We start from the raw sequence: 26,354 nt of genomic DNA, 5'->3' as shown, positions 1-26,354 counted from the left end.
AACACACGCCGGAGGAAACGCTCTGGTTTTAGCCATGAGCAGCGCGGCCAGGTTCACAAGGCGTCACGCTGGAGCTCCGAGTTCGGCGGCGTTCCGAGGCCGTTGTGGCGGTTGTGGAGACGGCCCCGGCTGAGGTGGCTGCTGCTGTCGCTGCTGTCCCCTCTGTCCCTGCTGTTGCCGCTGTTGCCGCTGTTCCCGGACCTTGGAGACCCCCGGCGGCTCCCTGTGCCAGGCCCTGTGGCCCCGGGGAGCTGCCCGCCGCCTCGTCGGCCAGCCCGGCAGCAATCCTGCCAGCACAGAATAGCCCACTGCGTTTCAGGGTAAAGTGACGATTAATTTCTATTTCCTGGCCTGGGTGCTGCTTTCTTCTTTAAGGAAGCTTCAAGGTTAAAGGTTCAACTCAGTTATGTCAGGGTTCAACTCCGTTTCGTGAAGGGGCTCTTGTACGAAAGCTTAAGCTGGGATTGACTCTCTGCTAAGCGGAGGCCAAACGTGGACCTACTGAGAAGCAGGTCCTAAGTGATAACATTTTCTAAAGAGACTGCTAAACACATCTGAAGAGTGCTGCTGCAGAACTCTGAATGGGGGGATAGCAACTGTCTTAAGTGATCTGGAATCTTGAATTTACTTTTCAATGGACAAGAGGTGTGTCTCTCAAGGCAAACAAAGAGAGGAGTAACACCCTCTCTTGTCACTCATGTCAACATAAATTTATGCTCAGAGCGTAGGTGTAGGAACAGCATCGGTATGTATATGGAACATCGGGAGAGGAAGCTCTATCGGTATTTGCAGTTTTTCTACTATCTTGTCAGAGAGACGTCATCTCCAAATGAGAAATGGATGTATTTTGAAACAGTGGTGGTGGATCGGATTTCTTCTTTCTAGTGTTAATATTTGCTCTTGAATCGTACTTAATAGCTGGTAACACCTCAATCAGTTGTCAAAAATAAACTTAAAAATGTGTAAGGCTTATCTCATTGGTCAGTATAAAGATCAAGGTCTTCCCTTCCCTTCCCTTCCCTTCCCTTCCCTTCCCTTCCCTTCCCTTCCCTTCCCTTCCCTTCCCTTCCCTTCCCTTCCCTTCCCTTCCCTTCCCTTCCCTTCCCTTCCCTTCCCTTCCCTTCCCTTCCCTTCCCTTCCCTTCCCTTCCCTTCCCTTCCCTTCCCTTCCCTTCCCTTCCCTTTCATTTTCCCCCCAGTATTGTTTTTCTGTTCTCCTTCTCACTGCAGTCTTGATTTTGTTTCTTGTCCCTTAAGTATGTTTCCAATGTGTTGCTGAAACATTTTCCCTTTCAATCCTAAAAAAGGAGCTGTCACTGGTGAAGATCGGAGCTTATCCCTGAGCCCAGGAGCTGTCACCTTAGTCTTCCAATCGGACAAGGACGACTTCATTTCTCATGTAAATGCATTTGTCAGGTTTGCGTATTGTTTTTTCAGGAATGGAAAGTGTGTATAGAATGGATTTAAAATCAATTTTAAATGTAAAACGTCAAGGCAAAAAAGTTCTAATTACAACCTCTGCACACAATTTGCCAGCTGTGGGACTAGGAGTTTTCTTATTTACTGTGTTTTGTTTAACGTGTCTGAAGTTTAATGGACAGCAATCAAGGCGTGCTAGAAATCTGAAAGCACTTTATGCTTTGTTCTCTCCGTCATTTTGGTATAACAAACTAGCTTATGTTTTAAACCCTCCATGAGGTTAGTGGTTTCCCTAAAGGTAACAAGTCCCTGTGTGCTACAGTAAGACAGTAACAAAACATGAAGTATAGAAGTTCATCCTGTCATTATTCAGCTTCTGCCTATGGACACACAACTACGCTTATTTAAAGCGGTATCACCTTGAAACCTAATCAGCATTTTAAAAAGGACTTTGTAGCAGTTATTGGCTTTTGTCCTGGAGGGCTGAGGTTTGTTTTGTTTTGTTTTACATTCAGCATTTCCGTTTCTAGCTTACATTCCCCTGTTGTTTTGCATGAGGAAAGCGTGCAACTTTAGAAAGGAGAACGGAAAGAGCTGCTTTTTAGTCTAACTTTTCAGTTTGTCGTAGGAGTTTTAAATGTGGTAGGAGTAAAACACCAGAAGTACTGCTGCCAAAGTTATATTCAAACTCGTCTTTCTTGGAGAAGCAGAAGAAGCCCAGGGAGAAATGAATTTGCAAACATGCTCTTCATGCTCTCCTTTCCCAAGATTTCTCTGAGATATAGCCCATCCTCTGTGGGTTTTGAGGTATATGGTTCCCAGGAGTGAAAAGGAGGGCCAAACATCTCTCCTCTTGGATCTCAGCATGCCAGGGCTTTGGTGTACTGCCACTTACAGCTCCGCTTTTTCACCTGGAAAAAGCGACCGCATGATGTAGACTGAGGAGCCCTCACAGATTAACTTGCCGTCACCAAGTGACGCCCAGAAAAGGTGTATTTAAAAGCTAGGCTCATTATAGAATCACAACAAACCCCTCATGACTGGTGCAGTAGACAGTGAGGTAGAGGGCGAGCCCTGGAAAGACAGAAGAAAAGTAGCAGTGAGTTCTGGGTACCTTTGTGCAGACGAAACAGAAAAACGCAGGCAGTGAAGTAATAGTGTTCCGTTACTAATGCCAGCAATAGATAATTGCAACAATTATCTATTAGATCATAGGTACTAATTAACAGATAATTGCGCAACTCCGGAAATCAATAAATAACTGATTCCCCTCAGAGAACGTCTTCTACATTTTTATATTAAAAAGACTCCAGAGTTGTAATGGATTAAAATCCTACGGAAGGGAAAGAAATGGCATCAGCCACTAGTTCTGCAGAAGCGAAAAGTAATACTGATAGAGTTTAGATGGAAATTTTCACTTTGTGTGTTTAGTTTGGGGATTCTTTTTAAATCATTCATACCAGCGATTTAGTTCTTAAGGCTGTTTCTTTGAGATTAAGTGACAGGACTTCTGTTACTCTTTTCTTCTTGGAGTGCTTCTTGATAGTCTTACGTCAGCCAGAACTTCTGTCTCTGTTGCAGATGTGAACAATGACCGTAGCTAAGAAGCCCAAATCTTCAAAGCCTAAAAAGCCCTCTTCAAGGCGGTCTGGCAAATCCAAGAAACCAAGTCCTAAAATACTGATGTCACGCACCGCCAACTGGGGCCGGATAGTGCCTGCAGAAGATTCAAGCCAAGTCTCTGTGGCCCAAGGACGTGGAGGTGCTATTTACTGTAGATCATCTGAAAAATCTAAGGCTTTTGCCCCAAGAGATCTAAGTAAGTGTGCGTTCTATCCTGCCTCCATTTTCTTCAAAGCAAAAGTAGAAAATGCAGTTCTTACTTGTTGCACTGATAGAGAAGGGGACTACTGTGAAGAAAGACTTCAAAAGCGAATCCCCTAAGGCAACTGAAGTGACTGATGTTACAGAAATTAATTTTGATATATTTACAGTCAACAGAGAAATACGGGGAGCTTTTTGTAATGCACAGATTCCTCCATGTCTTTTCTGTTTTGCAGAGAAAAGTGTTTGATTGTTGCTATTCACAGCTTCCATTTTTCACAGGTTTTTTGAAGGATAACATTGCTCAGGAAAAGATCTGGTATCTGTAGGGGTACCGTCATTCCTAGTTCCTAGTTTTTACGTTTTTACCGTATAATTTCAAGTCTAAGTTTGTGGTTTAAGTTATAATAAGGAAAAAAACAGTAGTTGAGTTAATCAGGTTAAAGATTATAGATGGAGAGGAACTTGGCATTAGGTGCTACAAACAGAATGGCAGTTAGCCTTGCCTTAGAAAAATTAAAATGGTTGACTAAAGTTGTTTTTGTTTTTTTTTTTTTTCCCCAAAACATTGTGTTGACCAGCCAATTTGAATTTGGTGGTATTAAAGCTGTCTGCAATAAGTTTTTCTGGTTTGGATTGTAGCTAGCTCCTCTAGGTGCTCCTGCAGAATAGTATTTTTTTAAATACCTTTCTTCGAAACAAACAAACAAGATCTCTTTTTAAATTTAACTTTCTTGCAGTCGTTAATGATGGAATTGCTCCGCCACAGAGCATTCTTTTTCCACCTGAGAAGATTTGTATGGATTGGCGAGAAACACAAAGTGTTGGAGTTGGCCTGTACAATCTTGGCAACACATGTTTTCTTAATGCTACTCTACAGTGTTTGACCTACACACCCCCACTTGCCAATTACATGCTTTCTCTTGAGCACAGCCAGTCATGTGAGTACTTTCTAACAGTATTTTGAATCTGTTGGATAGCTCTGAAGGTGAAAGAACAGCAGTGATTCTGTGAGATAAGCTTATTTGCCTGATTTTACCTGTAGCAGCTGGCTTTGAGCACTGTATTAGCAGTGGGCTCCGAATAGCATATGGAGTGCAATTAATGCACCATGTTTTATTTAGTTAGTTATTTGTTTGTTTGTTTGTTTGTTTATTAAAGGATCATTTATTGCTTCATGGGAATAATGAAGTGCATTGGACAGTAATGCATTTAGTAGTAATTTTAGAGAGTAATACATTTTGCAGCCTGTGGAGTTCACATTCCTGTCAGCCTTTACAACTGCGACTTTGCAGTAGTCTTTTAGATTTCTCTTCACAAAATGCATTTGAATACAGGCTTAGTGGATATTTTTCTTCTGTCAAGTTGTGTGAAATGAAATGTTACAAGACTGTTGGGACATTGGCATCTTGGGAGAATAGAATGTAGCAAGGAGAGTGGATATTGTATCTATAGTTTAAATTGTACTTAGATGTTTGTAGTTCTGGATATTTCGCTGGACTGGGATGCTTTGCTCTTTCACTCTTCAGGTCGTGAACAAGATTTTTGCATGATGTGCACGATGGAGACTCACATTAACCAGGCCCTGCGTTGCACTGTTGATGCCATCGAGCCTACGCATGTTATCAGTAATCTCAGTCGTAAGTGGCTTCAGATGTGTTTCTTTTCGATAGCTTGTAATCTTCAAATAATTATTTGATGTGTCTAAGTGGTTTTAACACGCCAATGAAGAGAGATTTTAGAAATACAAGAATGATTTCATTTTTAAATGAGGTCAATACTATCATCTTCTTATTTAGGAATAGGACAACATTTCCGTTTTGGCAGTCAAGAAGACGCACACGAGTTCTTGCGCTATACTGTTGATGCTATGCAGGAAGCGTGCTTGAACGGAAGCACCGAGTAAGCATAAACAAGTTCACTTTCATACATTCTCTAGCACCTTCTAGTCCTTTATTTACTCTCAGAAATGATCTCTAGCACCTTTTAGTGCCTTATTTACTATCAGCAACGCAAGTCTACATCATCCTTGGTTTTCATGAAACTCTTTGAAGAGTTAACTCTGTGCCTTAAATCTTCTGAGGTCTGATTATAATTTATTTCCAGATTGGACAGATCTTCTCAAGCTACCACCATCATTCATCAAATATTTGGAGGATTTCTAAGATCGAGAGGTACTTGAAAAAATATTCCTGTCCTTAGAACTGATCTGTGTCTTTTGTCGGTAGTAAAGCAGTCTGTAGTTTGTCTAAAGTAGTATCTGTCAACAACTTGAATTTGGACAGTTAGTCTCCTTCACATAATGTTAAGCATTTATATTTTGCTTCCAGTGAAGTGCTTGAATTGCAAAGCAGTTTCAGATACGTATGAGGCATTTCTTGATATCACTTTGGATATAAAGGTAAGATGTTTTCTAAATATAATTCATGATGTTTAAGTACATGCATAACTTTCTAAATTAAACTTGTTTAACTTAAAAAACCAAACCACATATAATGTTAAAACGTAAGAGCTTGGTGGTGCTAAGGAAGTGGATTGGACTTTGTCCTTCCGTGGAACCCATGTAAATAGTCTCCACATTTGCATTGGGTTTAAGGGGAAAGAATTCTCTTTCTGCAAAAATTATAATGCTGTCATACTTCTTTGTTGTTCTACCTCAATGTACATCTAATTGTTAGACTGATGAATTTGTCCCCAGTATTGATGACAAAGCACACTATAGATGCTGTGTAGGCAACTGGGAAAGTATTTGTTCCAAAGTCAAATGCCTTCCAGGTGAGGTCAATGCTGAGCATGCTCTTTCTGCCTCCTTCTTCACAGTGCTCCTAGTAGATCGCTTGAGTATGTTAGTAAGATTCTCTTATAAACTACTAGTATGTCTCTGGAATTCTGAATTACGGTGACTTTGCGCTCTTCTTTCTCGCTGCTCTAGGCGGTTTCGTCTGTTAGCAGAGCTCTGGAACTCTTTGTGAAACCTGAAGAGCTAGATGGAGAGAATTGCTATAAATGTAGCGAGTAAGATTTTGACGTCAGTTTTCTATGTTGCATGACTCTGTTGGACTACCTCTAAACTTTGGATCTACTTACAAGTTTTGTGGAAGTTTATAAAAGACTTGGATTTTTGTTTCCTTGGAGGGGGGAAGTCTTGTTCATAGGCATTCCCTATGGGTTTGCAATTCTCTGGCTTGTATTTTGCCATCAGAATTCAAAAAGAGCTACTTTTGTTCTTTCTATTTATTAGCTCTCGACAGTACTTTTCTTGATGTAAACTGCCCAGTTTCCGTTGTTCTCTGGGCTAGTGGCTAATTTTCACTGCTTACACCGTAGGTCCTACCTTGGAGCGGGCAATGTGTCAAACTGAACTATTTTGTTTCAAAGGATGGCAGATGGTTTCAGTGTCTTTCCAGACAAGCTCAGTACATGAAGACTTCCTACTGTTAAATGTCTCCCTCCTGTAGAATGACCATGTGCTTCTGTTGTATTTTTGATGTTGATAGTCGACCTATGTTGGAGATTATTTGCAATTTCTAGCCCTGGGGACCAAGGCTCTCTCGTTCCGCTTTCAGTATTTGTATTTCCCTTGAAAGCTGAAAGAATGTATCCAGGATTGGAGTTCAAATAGCCACTTTTGTAGACCAAGAAATGGTACCTTGCCATCCAACCTGGTCATACCCTTTTGTGAGAGATTCCTGTTCCCGCTATGCTCTGAGTTGTTGGGAAAATTGACCTTCTTCTGTGTATTAACAAACCTGACACGCAGTGCATGGGTTTATGAAAAGAAAGAAGACCAACCTATTATGCAAGTAAATATCATTCAAATAGCATAGGCATGCGTGAGACATTAAAAGGAGTTTGTTTTGGGGGCGAAAAAAGAAGATGCCTTCAAACACTTATCTCTGCTTGTTTTTAAGGTGTAAAAAGATGGTTCCTGCGTCCAAGAGATTTACCATACACCGTTCTTCCAAGGTTCTCACAATATCACTGAAAAGATTTGCAGATTTCACAGGTGGAAAGGTCAACAAGGTATATTTACCACTGTAATGCAACTATATCATTGCGTAATGGGACATCCCCCAAAGTTGAAAGTTGTTAATATTTTCAGACAATAATTGTAGACTAACGACTATGGCTTATTCTTTCTCTTAATATCAATAAAGTTCCCGCTTGACAAGAAGCATATGCTTTCCTCTGAGAAGGCTGATTCGTCAGGAAACAGTTCTCTGCAACTTCTAGTCTTAACCGTTGTTTATGGGAAGACTTATTTGTAGTGAATCAAGAAATATATTCGAGAAATATATTCTAGAAATCAATTCTAGTCTGTGTTTTTTGGAAGTGTTTTTCTCTGGCTAGTCCACGAAGTACTCTGGGATAATTTTTCTATCTTCTTGATGTCTCTTTAGGAGGTGAAATATCCGGAGTATTTGGACCTGAGAGCCTACATGTCGCAGTCAATGGGAGAACCACTGCTCTATGCCTTATACGCGGTGCTGGTACATCACGGTGTCAGCTGTCACTCAGGACACTATATATGCTATGTAAAGGTAGAAGTCAACAGCATTTCTAACAGGGTAAAGGTTGTGCTGGCAAACCAATTAAAGCATGACTAGCAGCTACTGTTTCTAGGGAAAAAGATTTCATTATATTTTTATTTGACATGTGTGTATTTTGTTCCTACCCGTGATTTCAATTGGAAAACGTGCAATTCACCTAAAGAAATCGTTGTCTTTATTTGCAGGCTGGTAATGGACTTTGGTATCAGATGAATGATGCTAAAGTAGTGCGTACTGACATTAAAAGAGTTCTTGGTCAGCAAGCTTACATACTTTTTTATATCAGGTAATAACAAATCTTAAAATGTGTTCAGAAGAGATTTACTTTCCTGTTATTGATATTTTTCTGTTTTGCAAGTGTTTTTCTTGCTATCCCGGGAGAAGATTATTATTTGTCTAATTCAGTTCTGTCTAACCTGAAATTCTCTGTGTCGTTTATTATCTTTTGTTGCTTGGCCTTAAACTGCAGCACTCATGTAAATTGCTATCTATGTGTTATCTGTAGCTGGCTAATTTAGAGAAGGAGAGAAATGAAGGTCATCTGTGGTGTAAGAATGAATTATTGCTCTGCAAGTGATAGTCTTAGTAGGAAGACTGTTCTCTACTTTTCAGTCTGTAGTCTTGGCGAAGCCTTCTGTAGAGAAGGCTTCCATATCGTATGAGCTGTTCCTCTAAAATGATAGGATGGGATTTAATCCAAGAGTAGGCTGAAAGAAAAACTAAACTACGATCACTGCTCTTTTCTGAAGGCGCTATGATTTGACACTTGGAGAACGTGCGTTTTACTTGCCAGCACCATCTTATCCCTGTTCATTCCCTCCTGGTCAGCAGGGGGCTAATAGTAAGCAGGCTGGATTTCTGGGACCACGACTTCTTCCTCATATGATTAAGGTAATTCAGGGAAGCGGGAGGGCAGATAACGGCACCAAACTGCTAGTGGGTTTGGGGTTTGGTGTGGGGTTTTTTGTTTGGTTTTAAGCATCTTTTTAGGTGTTAAGACCATTTGTAGAAACACTCAGTAGGAGAGTTTTGTGTTTCAAAATGTTACATGCAGTGTTTGCGTTAATCCATCTTGCAATTTCTTCTTTTTAAATACAGAATTCAAGCCGTTTAAATGGAAATGGATCCATAAAAGAGGACGCAAAGACCACTGGTGTCACCCTAAAAAGGCCATCTTCAGCACCACCAATGGCCTGTGTTCAAAACCAGGCAATTACCAGGCCTTCAATGACTGATACGTCAAGAAAACAGAAGATCACCATCAGTATTCACAATAAATTGCCTGCTCGTCAGACTGTGTCACAGCCTGACTTTCTTAGCAGTGCTGTGGAGGATGAAGATCTCTACCAGGCTGTTCCTTCATCCACAATTACAAATTCGGTAATGCAAATGAAGCAAATGCAAACAAACAAAAAAGTTTCTGATGAAATTTTTGTGGAGCCAACAGTGAATGAAAATCCTAAACTCAGCTCTGATAACACAGTCCCTTATGGTGCAGAATCTTCAGGAAAATCTGAGGAGGAGTCAAAGGGCTTATTTCAAAGGAATTTGAAATGCAATGCAATGTCCTCTAATGGAATTTTGGTTGGAAAGGTAGTCCGTACATTGCAGCATTCCAATTCTTCCTGTCAGAATGCTGACAAAGGAAGATCCCAGCATGAGCTGCCAAAAACAGATTCACTAAATGGTGCTATTAGGTTAGTTACTGAATCTAAAGAAAACGGACTGAAACTTGATGATTCCACTTGCCGAGTTGAACCTGTTAAACCTTCTGAGATGTTCTTTTCTAAAACAAATGGATTGCTTGAAACATAGATTTGCTCCATCGAGAATTTCTCACCTACGATGTATTCGGGAGTGTTTATTGTGTTCCTAATTCAGGTGAAATACTGAGAAAACACAGCACACATGTGATCGTAAGGCTTTGTGGTATTATCCCCTTAGAATTTGCAGACCTGAGCTTACATTAGAACTTGTCAACTTAAGCTCAGCTGAGATAAAAATTCCTAAGTTTCATAAAGTAGATTTTGGGGGGTGAGTTGGGGTTATCTTTGAAGTGTAGATAATGCATACAACTGACAGCGGTCTTGCTTACCATTTAATGGAGACATTCTGACAAGACTAGTCCTCAGTACTACTACAAATAGTATTTTTTTGTCTGCTGACTTGTGCGTTTTAATTGCAGATGCCTGGAGCTATGCCTTCAGTCAATCGAGAAGTCATCACGGAGTCCTTCAGAGCCAGCCAGCTGAACAGCTTGTCAGAGGAAATGAGGTAAAATGAGCACAGTCTGATTAAGACAAGACTTTATGGAAGTTCGTTACAGTTTTATCTGTCTACTAATAGTATTTAATGGAAGGATTTAAATTAGTACAATTCCATACTGTGTGTCCAGTGTCACGAACAGAACTAATGATCAGCACTGAGCATATCACTCTGATGCAGGTTGGTGCCTCAAGGAGAACTTGTGTTCCTTTATAGAATGTTTTTCCATTTTTCTCCACTGTCTGGAGAAACACTGGCTGTTCCCCGCTCGCCCCTATGCCTTTTTTCTCAGAGCAGCAGGTGGAAGGAGACAGATGCGTTTGCTTTTTTAGTGCAATGGCTTCAGAAGCAAGAGGGGAAAAAGCACTTTCTCTGGGAGCTGAAGAAGGTGTCCTAATCACAGGAGAGGTTTCTAAATGGCATATCTTTGCGAGGGTTCCTGTAGTCCGGAGGTTTTTGTTTGTTTGTTTGCCTTTGGAAGGTTTTACTCTTAATATTCACGTCCTTCAGCAGAAGTGAGAAATGGGTTTTTATTTTATGCAGTGTTGCGGAACCTCCGAAATCTCCTGGGAATGATGAATACCTCGCCCAGTACCAATGTGATGACGGTGGAGACAAGGAGAAACCAAGAAGATCAAAAGAACGTGACCTCATTTCAAAAGAAAATGTTTTGTCCGGCAAAGACTCTTCTGAGCCTGGTGAGAAATTGCGGCAAACTTCCTCTCTCGAGTCTGACACTGAATGTAGCTCTAACAATCTTTCTTCCTTAGCTATTGCAGATAGACGCCAAGATACAAAGGACAAGACTAAAACCACTGAGAAAGAGCATTACCGAAGCAAGAGGGAACATGCTCCTAGTGAAGAGAAGGAGAGTCAAAAAGCAGGTCCTTCCAGCAAGAGGAGGTGTTCTCAGAGCGTGGAATTTGTTGAGCAAAAGAGTCACAAGCAGGAGTACTGGGAGGGAAGCAGGTACAGATCTTTCCCTCGTGAAAGAAACAGCCCTGAGAATGGCAGAAGAGCAGTCAAATATTCAAAGTACAGATCTGGCAGCGGAGGAAGATCAGAACAAGGTAGCAATAGGTACTACCGATCCAAAGGGGAAAGAAGTTGGAGCAGAGAAAGATACTATCGAGACGAAGCACGGAGATGGGAAAGATGTGGCTATTACAAGGATTACTATTCACCTCATGCGACAGGAGACAGTAGAGAGAGAAAGTTCTCTCACGGCGATTCAGCCTTTGACAGATCGACTGCAACTTACTACAGCAGGTCACATAAGCATTATCATTACAAAAGCAGATGGCCTCACGGTTCCCTCTTGAGAGAGGAAGATGTACGTCGCTTTAGCACACCCCGAGCAGACTTGCATCGTTGCTCGGTACCTCAGCAACATTCCAGAAGACATTCTCGTGAAAGACATGCGCTTCCACCTGTGTCAGCTCATTTGGAGAACTGTCGCCAGAAAACTGAAACAGAAGGAAACAGAAAAAGAAAATATACCCGTGCAGAAGGTAGTGAAAGTGAAATAGAAAGGAAAGACAGAAAGATAGAAAAGGAGCTTGTAGGTGGTGAAAAAAATGCAAAAATATCACAAGTTCTGGAAGAAAAAGAAGTCTAAGGATAAAGATGGAGAGAAGGATTCCAAGTAAGCAAGGATTCCGGCATACTCCGCATTTTTTATCCTAATTCTTTTCTGGGTGCTTCTCATGTCTTCCTTTTATTTTATTTATTTATTTTTTTTTTCTGGTAGTTTCTAAGTTCTTTAGATAGCACCAGCTGGCTGGGGATCATGTTGTTAGGTTGATCAGTGAAGACAGGAAAGCTCTTGCTGAATTGTGTCAGAGCACTAGCTTTGGACCACATAGTTCGAATCACATCCGTACACCATTCCAGATTAGGTTAAAAGATTTTTTCTGCTTGCACGTATTCCAGAGCTAGCCGTTGTTAATGATCTGTGTACAAACCAGGACCTATGGTCCTTCAATCTGACGGCTTAAGTTTGCTGCATCTAAAGTAAGTTGCGTGTGCACAAAGCACCACAAAATAGCTGACATGCTGCAAATCATCACCTGTGGTAAAATAAATCAGGTTTCATATAGGCAACAAGTGCCACATCTTTTTTTCCCTTTTTAACTTGCATGTTTCTTTCAGACTTCATGATTTGTGTTTCTGTGCGCTCCGCTTTGACAATGCCAATCGCAAGCGTAAGAAAAAGAAGAAAAAGGAGAAGAAAAAGAAGAAAAAGGAGAAACACCAGGAAAGCAAAAGGCTCCTTGGAACACTTAGATCCTCGTTTCCAGAAGATAACGCGGGAGAAGAAGGAAGAATCCCATCCTCCAGATGGCTCTTCATGTGAATAATGCAGAAGTGAGAGCAGTAAACAACCTTACAAGGAAGGGAAGACTTCCAGTGCAGGCGAAAGCAAGAAATACTGCTCCATCGCATCCAACGACTATACTAAAGGTAAGCGGCCGCAGCGTGTGTGAGGAATTCCTTTTATATTAATCTCGAGATTATTTCAAACAGTCTTGAAGTGCTTGATGACTTAACAGTCTGCAGATTTATTATCAAATCAAAAAAAAACCCCACTTGGTAGACTATTTTTTTCCCAGTTTTGAATGGCCACTAGGAAAGAAGGCCTGAAATAAAGAGGTTAAAGGCAAATGGTTTTCATTTGGTTTGATGATGAAGTGGCAAACAAGAGGAAGAGTTGCAAGCTCCCTTCTTAAATTCAGTCCAGCCAAGTAGGAAAAGTAAATGTGGACGGACAGCTGTATCTTGGCAAAGAAGATAGTAGGGAGCAAGGAGGTTTAGCAGTCAAGATGGAAGGTGATGCCATGAGGCTTAGAGGCTAGTAATGTTCTAATGAATCACAGCCTTCCTAAAAAAAACCTGCCTGAACAATTCACGTGAATAACATACTACCTTCAGCTATTTCAGCTTCTTGCTGTACAGCTGAATGCCTTTTACGTAATGTTTGGAGAAGTAAAATCTCGGAAGAGGTTTTCATATCTTTTGCCCAGTTTGGATGATGAAGTAAATTGCCAGAGTCAGTAGATTCTGGCACTGACAAGTTTCTTCAAGCTTAAGAGCGAGTGCAATTGTTTCCAAGCATTTTTCTTTTCTGAGACAGGGAGCACCAGAAGTTGTCATCTTAAAATACGACATGGAGGGGAGGCTGGTTGTTCACACATTCTTGCCAACATTCATGCAATCTGTCCCATTATCAAGAACAAAATTAGGGACTGAACGGAGGTCTTTCAAATTCCAGTGTTGCAAAAATGGACTTTTTACGATACTAATGTCAAAAGAATCCTGATTGTACTAGACTGGAAGTATCTCTTCTAGCTGAAAAATCAGGAAGAGCACAGAAGAAAATGCCTCTGCTCTACTGCTCTTCGGGCTTCAGTGAATTCTCTGGCCAGCAGATGGCGAACTCGTTCTCTCTAAACCAGTCCAAAGTAGAGGAAGAAAGTCAACGTCTTGCATGCATTACACAAGTGCGGGGCATGGGGATCCCTGGGCTATATACGTGAAAGAGATGTTCGTTGATAAATACAGCAGTACCCGCCCCACTTGGATACACTGCTTGCAAGGTAAGCAGGATAGGAGGGCTGTGCAAAGCAATTCTGTTAAATTGAGGAATTCAAGTATTTCGTCAAGCCTGAAGATACTAATTAGTTTCCTTTTGGGGAAGGTCAGTCTTTCAAAGCAAAGAAAAAATGTCTCTTAAGCAGGATTTTCTGAATGGTGGAATCTAATCTGAAAAAAGACCACTTCCACACGTTAATTATTTGCTAGTTTATTATTTTTAATTTTCTACTGTATTGAACCTCTTAAAGAAGCTAGGGACAGACTAGGAGCAACGGAGGACTTGTTAGAGTGCCTTTTAAACCGGAATCATGTTCCTTTGAATAAATGAACAAGGATAGCTAGTGACAATTTGTGATTTAAGGAAATTGCAGATACGTGAGAGAAAGAGCAGCATTAAAGCAGTTAAATTCCTGCATTCCTAAGTGCTCTCTCTAGCAAGTTAGTGAACGCTTCTGTTCTGTGGCTAGGATTTGGTCAGCTTTGATCACTAGTAAACCAAGGATGCCGTCCAGTCAAACCTTCATATGACTGTAACTTACCTAAGGTCAACCGTTTGCTATCAAAGCAGGTAGCTTGGTCCTACTATTCTGTACAGCTCACCAATTTTAGCATAGAATTCAAATGTAGTCCGTTTAATGGGAGGACTTTGGAAGCCGCCTTCTCCAGTCAGTTCAGATGTCGGCGAGGGGCTGGTGAGCCGCTGGGACGGAACCCCCGTTGCCCGGGTTCCCCAAGCAACCGCCCCACTCTCCAGCCACCATGGCAGGTCCAGCAGCCAGCTCCCGCTCCTCCCGGGGCTGCGGCCCTGCTGGCGAGCCCAGCGCCCCAGAGCTCAGCCCAGCGCCCTTTTTCCCACAGAGGGTTTCCCCAGACGGCTTCCGCGGCTTGCGCAGACGCAAAACTCCCCCTTCGTCGTCCCAGCCGTGCCGCCAACGGTGGCTGCCTGGCTGCTGCCCTCCCTCCCCGGAGCGACGGCGCTGCCCTTGCAGCCCCCGCAGGTACCCACCCTCCCCTCCGCGCTGCCCCAGGCCACCGTCTGGCACGTGGTGCCGGGGGTCCAGGGGCAGGTGCTGCAGCTCCCCGCCGGGGTGCAGCTGCCACCTGGGGGGCACCTCCCAGCCCAGGGGCACCACCTGCAGCTTGGGCAGCTCCCCGCCGGGGGGCAGCTCCCTGCTGTGGGGCAGCTCCCCGCCGTGGGGCACCAGCTGCAGCTGGTGCAGCTCCCCGCCGGGGGGCAGCTCCCCCACACCGCTCCTCCCTGTGCCCCCGTCCACCAGTGGGGACAGCCCATGGTGACGGGGACACTGGTACCCCACCATGCGCTGGGGCTGGGGCCCAGGGCCGTGCTCCATGGGGAGCTCCTGCACCCCGCAGGCACCTGCCTGTTGCAGGCCCCCGCCCAGCGCAACCCCCCGCCACCCCTCGTCCCGGGGCCTCCGCTGCGGGGGCAGGCGCTCCCCACGCCCCGCACCCTGAGCAGCAGCCGGGGGCAGCTGCCGGAGCCCTGCTTGCATGCCGTGGGGCTCAGCGAGGACCAGGGGCCCCCGCTGCCCGGCCCCACTGCCCCCAAGCCTGCCCAGGCTCCAAGGACCGCCAGCACCCAGACGGCGACGCCTGACGGTGAGTTTGGGGCTGGCACAGCCGGCCGCTGGGCGCCCCACACCCAGGGGCCATGGGAAAGCTGACATCGCCCGTCTTGGGGGATTTTCTTGCTTCGTCCTCAGCGGCGACAGCCCCGCAGGTGCCTGAGGAGCCCCCGCAGCTGCCCGAGCTGGGCCCTGATGCCTTTGCCGAGGCCTTTCCAGAGCTGGCAGGGGACAGCCAGCAGCTGCAGCACATGCAGGACGAGCTCCTGGCCGACCTGGACATCCCCATCCCCGGCATGGAGGAGCTGCTCAGCTGGCTCGATGCCGTGGAGCCCCAGGACGCCTTCCCCGATTTGCCCAGCAGTCCTGCCCTCAGCCGCTTCCTCTCGCAGCTGCCCGACCTCTGCGAGGACATCGAGGAGCCGAGCACGCAGGGACTGGAAGCCACAGGAGCCCTCGGTGAGGTCCCCTCAACCCCTGGGCTGCGCCCCGAGAAGCTTGAGGGTGGGCTGTCGCTGCAGTCCCCCGTCGTGCCAGCAGTGAGCCCCCCGCTCAGCCCTGCAGCCAGTCCCCTGCCCAGTGCGCTTAGGAGCCCCCTACCCAGTCCACCCCTGAGTCCCCCCAGGAGCCTCCCTGACACCCAGCTCCTCAGTGCCCTTAGTAGACCCCTGCCCCAACCCCCCCAGCGTTCCCTCAAGACCCGCCCCAACCCCAAGGTCCCCAGTGCCCTTAGTAGACCCCAGCCCAAATCCCCCCCGAGTTCCCCCAAGAAACGCCCCAACCCCAAGGGCCGCAGTGCCCTTCGTAGACCCCAGCCCAAATCCCCCCCGAGTTCCCCCAAGAAACGCCCCAACCCCAAGGGCCGCACTGACCATAGGAGACCCCTGCCCAAACGCCCCCTGGGTCCCCTCAAGAGCCCCCCGCCTGCCCCTGCGTCCACCGGCACCAAGCGGGGGGCCAAGCGCCCTGCGCCCAGCAGCACCCCCGGGACAGCGCAGAGCTGCCAGCACAGGAGGCCGACGACAGAGAACCCCCCCGGCAAGGAGAGGAAGACGCTGCTGGGCCAGGCTGGCCAAGGCCGCAAGAGACCGTGCCAGGGCAAGACGGCTGGCAGCAGCACGGTGGCTGGCAGCAGCAGGGAAGCAGGCAGCAGCGGGCAGCAGCTGGCGATCAACAGCACCACGGCACCCAGCAAGAGAGCGCGAAGCCCGGGGGCTGCAGGGGGGCAAGGAGCAGCGGCGCCACCTCCCCGCAGAGCGCGGCTGCTGCCGGAGACTCCGAGTGGGGAGCCCCGTGCCGTGCGGCCCCAGGACAGGCTCTGTGCCCAGGCCAGCGGGGCCAGGACGCTGCAGCGCCAGCAGCCGGGGACAAAGACCCCCAGCGAGACTTTGCAGCCGCTGGGGGCCAGGGCCAAGGCGCTGGGGCCAGCGTGCCAGCTGGCCTGTGTGCAGCCGCAGCCCACCTCCAGCAGCCCCAGCAGCATGCCCAGCGCCCCGCCGACAGTGCCAGGCTCCAGCTACCCGTGACCGACCTCGGGCTTCTCCTCGACGGCCCCCGCAGCACCCAGGCAGGCACAGAGACCTCTGCAGGCACCTGCTCCAGCTTCAGCCACGCTCCTCAGCCCTTGCCCCTCTCGCTTGCCCTCTCCCCTCTCTCGTGCTGGAGCTAGGGGATGGGCTTGCCACTCACAGGGATGGCAACAGCGCCAATGGCAAATGCGCGCGCGCCTCACCCAGGAAGGTGGCAATGGCAAGCTGGGGAGATGCTGGCAGCAGCTGGGCTGGGAAAGCTTGGCCATGGCAACTGCTGCTTGGGACACCAAAGGGCTGAGAGACAAGACTTGCTTCTTCTTTCGGGGCATTGCTCTTCTTTCCTGCCTTCTGGATTAAATTCCTCTCCTTAGGTGGTCACTCAGCAAGGCCTCTGCCTGCAGAGCACTTCTTCTTGCACTGGCATGCCAAGGGGATAAGAACTGGGAGGTTTTGGGGACAGCAAATGATCAGTGGGATGGGAAGTGATGATGGGGATAGCAATTCATTGGAATGGGACAAATGGGTTTTATTTGTATTAAATTTAAATTTTTAAATTTTCATTTAATTTATTGGTTTTCTTATTTATTTAATTAAATCCACTTTATTGACTGTGTTGTACAGTACGGCATTGTTTTATTATTATAAAATTATAAGTATTTAATAGCATTAAATATTTTTATATATTAATATCTTATAAACTGTAAGTATCATTATTTATTATTTTGTTGGTTTTTATTCCTTTTCTACCCTATTAAACTCTCTTTATCACAACGCACTGGTTTGGATTTTATTTTTCCTTCCGAGTCATTCTGGATTCACTCCGGATGGGGGGACACTAGCGAACGCCTGTGTGCTTCAGATCCAAGGTCACCTTTGCCAAATACACCAAATATGTATCTCATTCAAGATACATATTTGCATCTGTTGTTGTGAAACAAAATTAACAACAGGAACAATAAAGTTACCTACTTGCTAGCAGCAGCTCTACGTTTGCTGGGGTCTGCTCTGTGCATTTTGAAGACCATTCCATGCTCTTCAGCCCCTTCAGGAGGAAATGTATGGTTCTAGGAAAATGCGTCTTGACCTGATGCAAAGCTGTGACGCAGCCTGCAGCCCCTGCAAGCCCTGGCATTTTACCTGCAGCCCCTCCAACAACTCTGATGTTCCCTGCATCGACTTCAACCACTGCGGCAGGACCTGAGGCCCCTCAAAGCCTTGTCACACACCCTGCGGCCCCTCGAGCCCCTGGCATGTTCCCTGCAGCCCCTCCAGCCCCTGGCATGTTCCCTGCAGCCCCTCCAAGCCTGGCACAGGCCCTACAGCTGGCTCCGGGGACGACCCCGCTGCTGTCTCAGGCACCAATACACACAAGGGGAAGGAATGCATGCAGAAGTCATCTCGTTTCGGAAGGGCAGAAAGTCCTCCCAAGGAGGGGAAGGAGCAAGAGGAAGGCGAGGCAGCCTACCCCAAGGTAGGGCCATCCCAGGGCACAGGAGGCTGTTGGAAAGGAGAGCAGAGAGAAAAGCAGCAGGAAGCAGGTGATCCCCATCCCTGGGCGAGCTGCGAGCCATGGGACAAGATTGCAGCTGCCCTCCAGGCGAGCACATTGTCAGCTGGCTGCTGCGCTGCTGGGATAGCAGCTGCGGGAGCCTGGCAGCAGAGGGCAGGGAAGCCAAGCAGCTGGGATCCTTCTCTGGGGAAGGGGGCACTGAGAAAGCGCTTGAAAACAGGGCACAAGCCCTCAGCCTCTGGAGGCGGCGCCTGTCAGGCGTGAAGGAAAGGGATCCCTTCTGGGAAGATGCTGTGGGCTTGCTGAGGCTCGAAGAACAGACGGTGCTGGCTGCTACCAGCGTGCTGCAGCAGCGGCAAGACAGAGCCGTGGTGGTTTTCCTCAGCTGGGCAGCTGAGCTCCAGCACAAGCGCTCTCTCCCTGCCCCTCCTCCAACGCCAAGGGGAGAAAAGAGGCTGGCAAGGGCTCAAGGGCTGCCAGAAGGACAGGGAGATCACTCCACAAGGAGCGTCACGGGCAAAGCAGGCTCAGCACAGCCTGTTCCAGTCCAGCCCGGGGCCTGCTCCTGCGGGGGCTCTCCACAGGCCGCGGCCTCCTCCAGGCCACAGCCACCTGCTCCACCGGGGGCTCCTCCAGCCACAGGGGGGCTGCAGCGTGGAGATCTGCTCCACGGGGGACCCATGGGCTGCAGGGGGACAGCCTGCTCCACCAGGGGCCTCTCCCTGCACAGGCCGCAGGGGAACTGCTGCTGTGAGCCTGGAGCACCTCCTGCCTCCTGCTGCACGGACCTTGGGGGCTGCACAGAGCTTTCTCACTCCTCCCTGAGCCAGACGCTGCTGGGCAGCAGCTTTTGTTCCCTTTCTTAGATGGGCTCTCCCCCAGGCGCAAACATCATCCTTTTGCTCTGCGTTCTGGGCAGCAGCGGGTGGGTCCCTCCTGGAAGGAGCCTCCTGGCAGCGGCCCTGAGCTCCCATGGGGCAGCTGCTGCATTCTCCTCACAGAGGACACCCCTGCAGCCCCCCGCTCCCACAGCCTGGCCACGCAAACCCAAGCCAAGACACCGAGCGAGCCTCCCTGATTGCCAGCCAGCAGCTGGCTCAGCCTGGGACCCCAGGCCAGTGCCCACAAGACTCTCCTGGGCCTTGAAAAGCAAGCCTTGTGGGGACGGAGCACCCACAAAGAACGGACTCACACAACAGGACTCCTTGCCAACACTGCCTCACAGACACCTGGGCCTTGAGCGGGTAGCTCACCTTGAGCGAGCTCATTTCCTTCCCAGTAGCTGAAATGTGCCATTTCGAGGGCATTTGGGGGCTACAGCGTGCTGCTGAGAGGGATGTTGGAGCTCCTGCAGGGCAGTGCTTCCACTAAGGCAAGGCCTTTTCTGCATCTTCTACTGCCCTGCAAGCGAGGATGCTTGGGGCACACAAGAAGCTGGCAGGGGACACAGCTGCAGGGATTGCAGGGATTCCTAAAGTCATAGCCAAATACAAGAAAGACAGGAGGACGTGATGCTTTTGATAGAAAGGAGCTTGCTTTGGGGTCCAAATCCGTCCCTTTTTCAGGGAAGGAAGAGATGTTGTGCATTTCTCTCGTCCCCCTGAGACAGCCACTGGGTGACGATGGTGCCAAGTGTCTGGAAAGAGACCTTGCTTTCTCAGGCCCAGGTGTCCAGCTGCACACCAAGGCCGTCCCTGGCTTCCAGGCGCAGTTGCCAGGCTCAAGGCTGAGCTCCCCTGCGAACTCCCAGCCCAGCAGACCTTGCTCCTGGCATTGTGGAGCAGCCATTTCACGGCAGCCTTTTCTCCTGGCAGTCAGCTTTGCGCCGAATGCTCTGTCACCGGGATGCCTGAGAGCTGTGGCAGCTCAGCAGAGAGTCACTGTCAGCCTTGGAGCTCACAAAGGTGGGTGGCCGCAAGTGCCCTGAGCGTCCAGCTCGCAATGAGGACTGCTGTGGCACTCAAATTGTCACCTGTTTGCTGCGATGCTGGGATACCTGCTCTGGTAGCCTGGCATCAGAGGCCAGGGAAGCCAAGCAGCTGGGATCCTTCTCTGAGGCAGGGGACACTGAGAGTGGAAATGGAAATGGGGCACAAGCCCTCCGCCTCTCAAAGGAACCCCTCAGATGTTTAGGTATAGTAAACTTATGTATATCTGTGTGACTCTAGACCACAACATGTTAGTGTTCTGGTTTGTCCACTGCTTTGTTGTGGGGGCTTTGAGTTGGCCTCTACTCTTTAGGTGAATGCTGACTTCATATCTATGGTGCACTTTATTCTTAAAATGGGAAGTTTCTACCAATTTCCTGTCCAAAGTTCCTCATAAGGCAATTGCAATCATCATTTCAGATGTATCTCCCAACTTACACATTTCCTAATTCTCCTTGATATTTACTCAAGAAATGCATTTTCACAGAGACATCATATTTTTCTCTCAACTGGCATCTGGCTGAGCAGAATGATGTCCTTTAATTCCCTTCCACACAATAGGCAACTTGTTCCTTCTGTCTTCTGAACACTTCCTCCTAAGTTCAATGTGAATACAAGTGGCAGAATTTTGCCTCATGTCTTATATGTGTGGCAGGGCTGCCCTGTCAGGTATATTTATACTGGAGAAAAAAAAAAAAAAAAAAAAAAAGAATAGCCATACATACCATATAACCACTTAACTTTTTCAGTTCTTCTGTTAACAGTGCATGAACATGGGGTTTTGTTGTTTTATTGTTTGTTTTAAACTCCTGACTGCCATATAGCAAACATGACAAAAAAAAAAAAAAAAAAAAAAAAAAAAAAAAAAAAACACCCTTGGTTGAGAATCTCTAAGCATGGCTCTACTTTGTATTATCAAATGTCACTTCACCTGAACCATTTCAATCACAAGGGATATCCTTCTGTCAGGCTCGGTAGTACTTCCCAACTTTATGTCACCTGGAAATCTCAAAGCTCATATGTAATTTTTAGTCTTCGGCCACCATGTCCATATGAACATACCTAAATTTGAAGTCATCTCTGCTCTGAATAGGAGGTTGGGTTTTCAGAGCTCCCTTCCAGCCTACATTTCTCCATGAGTCTTTGCCTCCTTAGCAGCTGCAGTTTCAGAACTGTCTCTGAGAATCACTACAGGGAACCTCTCCTTTGCCGGTAATTCCCTCTTCGAACAGTGTGAACAATTGCAAACTCCCTTGATTCACTTGCAGCCCCAAAGCCCAAATCCATAGATAAGGTATCAGAAGCTCACAGAAAGTGAAATAGATGTAGTTCATCCCCTGTGTAGGGGAGCACTGGTCCTACAAAGGCAAGCTACTAAATTCTCTGGAAACAAATTAGCTTTAATAAATTATCTTGTAAATTCCACATTACCCGCTACTTCCCTAGTCTTATCTCTTCTTGCTACAAAACTTTGCCCAGCGTTGATGTCAAACTAACAGGCCTGCACTTGTCTGGATCACTCTTTACATTCTCCTGGACAGAAGTATATTTGTTACTCTCCCATTCTGGGGTCTATCCCTGATTTGCACAGTTGTGATGTATTTTTCCTACTTGAGTTGTTGTTCTGTGTGCCAATGCTGTTAATAGGCTAGGTAGATATCAGCTTGTCATTTTTCACTTGAATCACTGTAGATTTTTATTTCACCTCAGATGATGTTGTGCCTAGTGCCCTACCCTCATTTGCAATGGGAATCCTGTCACTGCCCTTAATATCACATTGTTGTTGCTGTTAGATGCAGGAAATAAGATTTGCAGCATTTGAGACATCATTAACTTTTGATCTATTTTTGCCTCGAGTATGCAACTGTCCTAATTTGTTCTCTTTGTTCCCCCTGGGTTCTGTGGCTTAAGTATCATTTACTATTATTGTTTAATTTCCTATGTGAAGGAGGTTTTGGGTCATTCGTACTTTATTTTTGCAGTTTTTAACCTCTGAAATGTACCTTTTCTCATTGCTTTTTTCCCATCTGAATTTTGAATTTTAACTCTGCCTTCTCTGCACTCCAGTCCCAGAGATGCTTAGTCAGACTCAATGATTCATTTCCTTAGATTTCAAAGTTTGCATTTGTAAGCCTCAAAAATTTCATTCTAAGCCTGGTTTTGTTTTATGTTTTGTTTTATCAGTTTTATGGTATGATAAGCTTTTGCTTCCACTGAAGGGTAGAAGTCATTACGAATAGTGCCAACAAAACAGAAACATAACAATGAAAATGATATTTGAATTCAGAATAGGTATTTAAAAAGTTCACCTTCTCCAGCACAAATGGGGAAAGTAAAATAAATAAATAAATAAATAGAGCAGTCCTAAATCATCAAAACTGGCCAAAGAATTAGAAGAAGCACTATTTTTCCAAGGCTGCAATGTTTTCCATTCATCTCACTGGGCCAGCAGAGCACTAGAGAGCTGGATGCACTGAAGTCCTGGCTCATACCCTAAATGACCTGCAGGAAGATCTTCTTATCTCTGTCCCCCCGTTTCTCCTTTCAATCTCTGTTTTGTCTGTTTGTATCACTAGCTATCAAAGCGCTACTGAGATATGCACGTGCAGCACCCAGCACAACCTTGTTTCAGGCTCCAGTGGGACCTTTAGGCATTACCATCCTATAAACAAGTCACAGTGATAGTGAGTGTAATTACAGTCGTCAAACTATTCCAGCTCCACTTCATTAGCCATGCCCTGAGCTAAATAACATTTTAATCAGTTTGATATGTCACCTGTGGCTTTCTTCACTGTCACTTGCAATCCAGCAAACTCCTTCCTTCATGTTTCTAGATTAGACAGAGGGTTCTTAACTGCAGACATCCACTTCCCTGTTCAGGAAGCAGTGAGACCTTTCATCTTCACCCAGAATTAAGATGATATCCAAGCATCATGAGACACAGCGCGTGTGTCTCCTAGGCCCATCCCATAAGAGCAGGACATTTACCTCACATGAGAAGAAGACTTAATGCAGAGGCAAAGCAAGATACTCGGTGTCAAAGCCATGTCTGGATGAGCATTCAAGACAGACCAATATTACCCAGTACAGGAGGAAAATCTATCATTTGAAGAAGATTATTGTCTCTGATTATTAGTTTCAAAATTAGTTTTTTCTTTGGATTTCCTCTGAACTTAAACTTAGTTTGGAATGCCTTTGGTTTTGAATAGTTCTGAAATTGTATTACTTCTCCTAAGTAAGTTGATAGTCTGTTCTATTTACGTGAAATTCAAATAATATAGTGAAGGATCTGCCATCACTTTTACTGTGTGCCAGGCTGAGAGCCTTCCTGTACTTAAAGGCAACCTATAGGAAAGCTGGGGAGGGGGTCTTTATCAGGGCCTGGAGTGACAGGACATGGACTAATAGCTTTACACTGAAAAGTTAGATTTCTAATATATTTTAGAAAGAAATTCTTTACTGATAGTACTTCACATCCAGCCCCTCCAGCCCCTGGCATGTTCCCTGCAGCCCCTCCAGCCCCTGGCATGTTCCCTGCAGCCCCTCCAAGCCTGGCACAGGCCCTGAGAGCTGGCTCCGGGGACGACCCCATTGCTGTCTCAGGCGCCAATACACACAAGGGGAAGGAATGCATGCAGAAGTCATCTCGTTTCAGAAGGGCAGAAAGTCCTCCCAAGAAGAGGAAGGAGCAAGAGGAAGGCGAGGCAGCCTACCCCAAGGTAGGGCCATCCCAGGGCACAGGAGGCTGTTGGAAAGGAGAGCAGAGAGAAAAGCAGCAGGAAGCAGCTGATCCCCATCCCTGGGTGAGCTGCGAGCCATGGGACAAGATTGCAGCTGTCCTCCAGGCGAGCACATTGTCAGCTGGCTGCTGCACTGCTGGGATAGCAGCTGTGGGAGCCTGGCAGCAGAGGGCAGGGAAGCCAAGCAGCTGGGATCCTTCTCTGGGGAAGGGGGCACTGAGAAAGTGCTTGCAAACGGGGCACAAGCCCTCAGCCTCTGGAGGCGGCGCCTGTCAGGCGTGAAGGAAAGGGATCCCTTCTGGGAAGATGCTGTGGGCTTGCTGAGGCTCGAAGAACAGACGGTGCTGGCTGCTACCAGCGTGCTGCAGCAAGACAGAGCCGTGGTGGTTTTCCTCAGCTGGGCAGCTGAGCTCCAGCACAAGCGCTCTCTCCCTGCCCCTCCTCCAACGCCAAGGGGAGAAAAGAGGCTGGCAAGGGCTCAAGGGCTGCCAGAAGGACAGGGAGATCACTCCACAAGGAGCGTCACGGGCAAAGCAGGCTCAGCACAGCCTGTTCCAGTCCAGCCCGGGGCCTGCTCCTGCGGGGGCTCTCCACAGGCCGCGGCCTCCTCCAGGCCACAGCCACCTGCTCCACCGGGGGCTCCTCCAGCCACAGGGGGGCTGCAGCGTGGAGATCTGCTCCACGGGGGACCCATGGGCTGCAGGGGGACAGCCTGCTCCACCAGGGGCCTCTCCCTGCACAGGCCGCAGGGGAACTGCTGCTGGGAGCCTGGAGCACCTCCTGCCTCCTGCTGCACGGACCTTGGGGGCTGCACAGAGCTTTCTCACTCCTCCCTGAGCCAGACGCTGCTGGGCAGCAGCTTTTGTTCCCTTTCTTAGATGCAAGATCTTCTTAAATTCAGTCCAGCCAAGTAGGAAAAGTAAATGTGGACAGCTGTATCTTGGCAAAGAAGATAGTAGGGAGCAAGGAGGTTCAGCAGTCAAGGTGGAAGGTGATGCCATGAGGCTTACAGGCTAGTAATGTTCTAGTGAAACCCAGCCTTCCTAAAGAAACCTGCCTGACTACTTGATGTGAATAACAGACTCTGTTCAGCTCTTTCCTAACATAGAAACGGTGCTGACTGCTTCTTCAGAGTAACAGAAGTTCGTGATACTACTGAAATAGTTATGGTTCAGATGTAGATCTGATTTCTCCTAAGCACGCTGAATTCGCAGCTATTGATCCTCCAGAGGAGGCTTTGCAATTGAACACCTGGAGAATAGGTAAATTTCCCGCTGTTGTTCTCCTCTCCTCTTGTTTCTTTTTGTTTTGTTTTGTTTTCCTAGCAGCATAGGCTTAAGACTCTGAAGAAACAGGCTGCTTTTTTTCATTTCCAACATTTGCTGTTCCCTGAGCCCTGCCTTCTATTTTTGCAGTCATAGGATATGTGAATGTAAATTCATGGAGAGAGGTAGAAAACTGTTTCAACTGGTGTTTTTTCGGCTATGTGGGGAGAACAAATAGAGTGGTTTTGAATATTCTGGCTCTTAATCAGAGCGGCATGTGGAGGGAGACAGATGCGTTTGCTTTTTTAGTGCAATGGCTTCAGAAGCAAGAGGGGAAAAAGCACTTTCTCTGGGAGCTGAAGAAGGTGTCCTAATCACAGGAGAGGTTTCTAAATGGCATATCTTTGCGAGGGTTCCTGTAGTCCGGAGGTTTTTGTTTGTTTGTTTGCCTTTGGAAGGTTTTACTCTTAATATTCACGTCCTTCAGCAGAAGTGAGAAACGTGATTTTATTTTGTGCAGTGTCGTGGACCCTCCGAAATCTCCTGGGAACGATGAATACCTCGCCCAGTACCAATGTGATGACGGTGGAGACAAGGAGAAACCAAGAAGATCAAAAGAACGTGACCTCATTTCAAAAGAAACCGTTTTGTCCGGCAAAGAGTCTTGTGAGCCTGGTGAGAAATTGCAGCATACTTCCTCTCTCAAGTCTGACACTGAATGTAGCTCTAAAAACCTTTCCTCCTCAGCTGTTACAGAGAGATGCCAAGATACAAAGGACGAGACTAAAACCACTGAGAAAGAGCATTACCAAAGCAAGAGGGAACATGCTCCTACTGAAGAGAAGGAGAGTCAAAAAGCAGGTCCTTCCAGCAAGAGAAGGATAAAGTGGAATACAAAGAATACAAACTTGAGCTCCTGATTGGCTTCATGCTGAACTCTGTGCTGTTCTTGTCCTAATCTTGGTCTCTCCATAGATAATATGGTTTAAATCCAAATAGAATCGTGCGATGAGGAAGATCTCACTGCAACAAATTCAACATCTAAAATCAAAGTTGACATTTTCCGTGATTTTCTTCCTGAGCAGAAGTGTGCGGTACTCCTTTTATATTAACGTAGAGATTATTTCAAACAGTCTTGAAGT

The 26,354-nt window shown here is 46.8% G+C and overlaps 2 protein-coding genes across 2 annotated transcripts in view; both read left to right on the top strand.

The window, feature by feature from the left end:
- Positions 1-3,008: 3,008 nt before the first annotated feature.
- On the top strand, positions 3,009-9,607 carry LOC309890891 (ubiquitin carboxyl-terminal hydrolase 42-like; the record flags this gene model as incomplete). The annotated part of the gene is made up of 12 exons (XM_082785286.1): positions 3,009-3,237; positions 3,983-4,183; positions 4,772-4,882; positions 5,042-5,144; positions 5,349-5,416; positions 5,573-5,643; positions 6,175-6,257; positions 7,154-7,265; positions 7,643-7,783; positions 7,978-8,078; positions 8,542-8,683; positions 8,891-9,607. 12 exons carry the CDS (start codon positions 3,009-3,011, stop codon positions 9,605-9,607), a joined length of 2,079 nt encoding a protein of 692 aa, XP_082641412.1.
- A 30-nt stretch (positions 9,608-9,637) lies between these two features.
- LOC309890890 (uncharacterized protein) overlaps positions 9,638-26,354 on the top strand; it is a gene marked incomplete at both ends in the record, with an annotated part of 84,286 nt that continues 67,569 nt past the window's right edge. The window contains 3 exon segments of the mRNA XM_082785285.1: positions 9,638-9,651; positions 11,051-11,630; positions 11,632-11,702. Coding sequence (XP_082641411.1) covers positions 9,638-9,651; positions 11,051-11,630; positions 11,632-11,702 — 665 coding nt within the window.

Source organism: Aythya marila (genome assembly GCF_965140915.1).
Source record: "Aythya marila genome assembly, contig: HAP1_HAP1_SCAFFOLD_167, whole genome shotgun sequence".
In the NCBI taxonomy this organism is placed as follows: Eukaryota; Metazoa; Chordata; class Aves; order Anseriformes; family Anatidae; genus Aythya; species Aythya marila.
The sequence above is the reverse complement of the archived record's forward strand: the minus strand, read 5'-3'. Positions and strand labels throughout refer to the sequence as shown.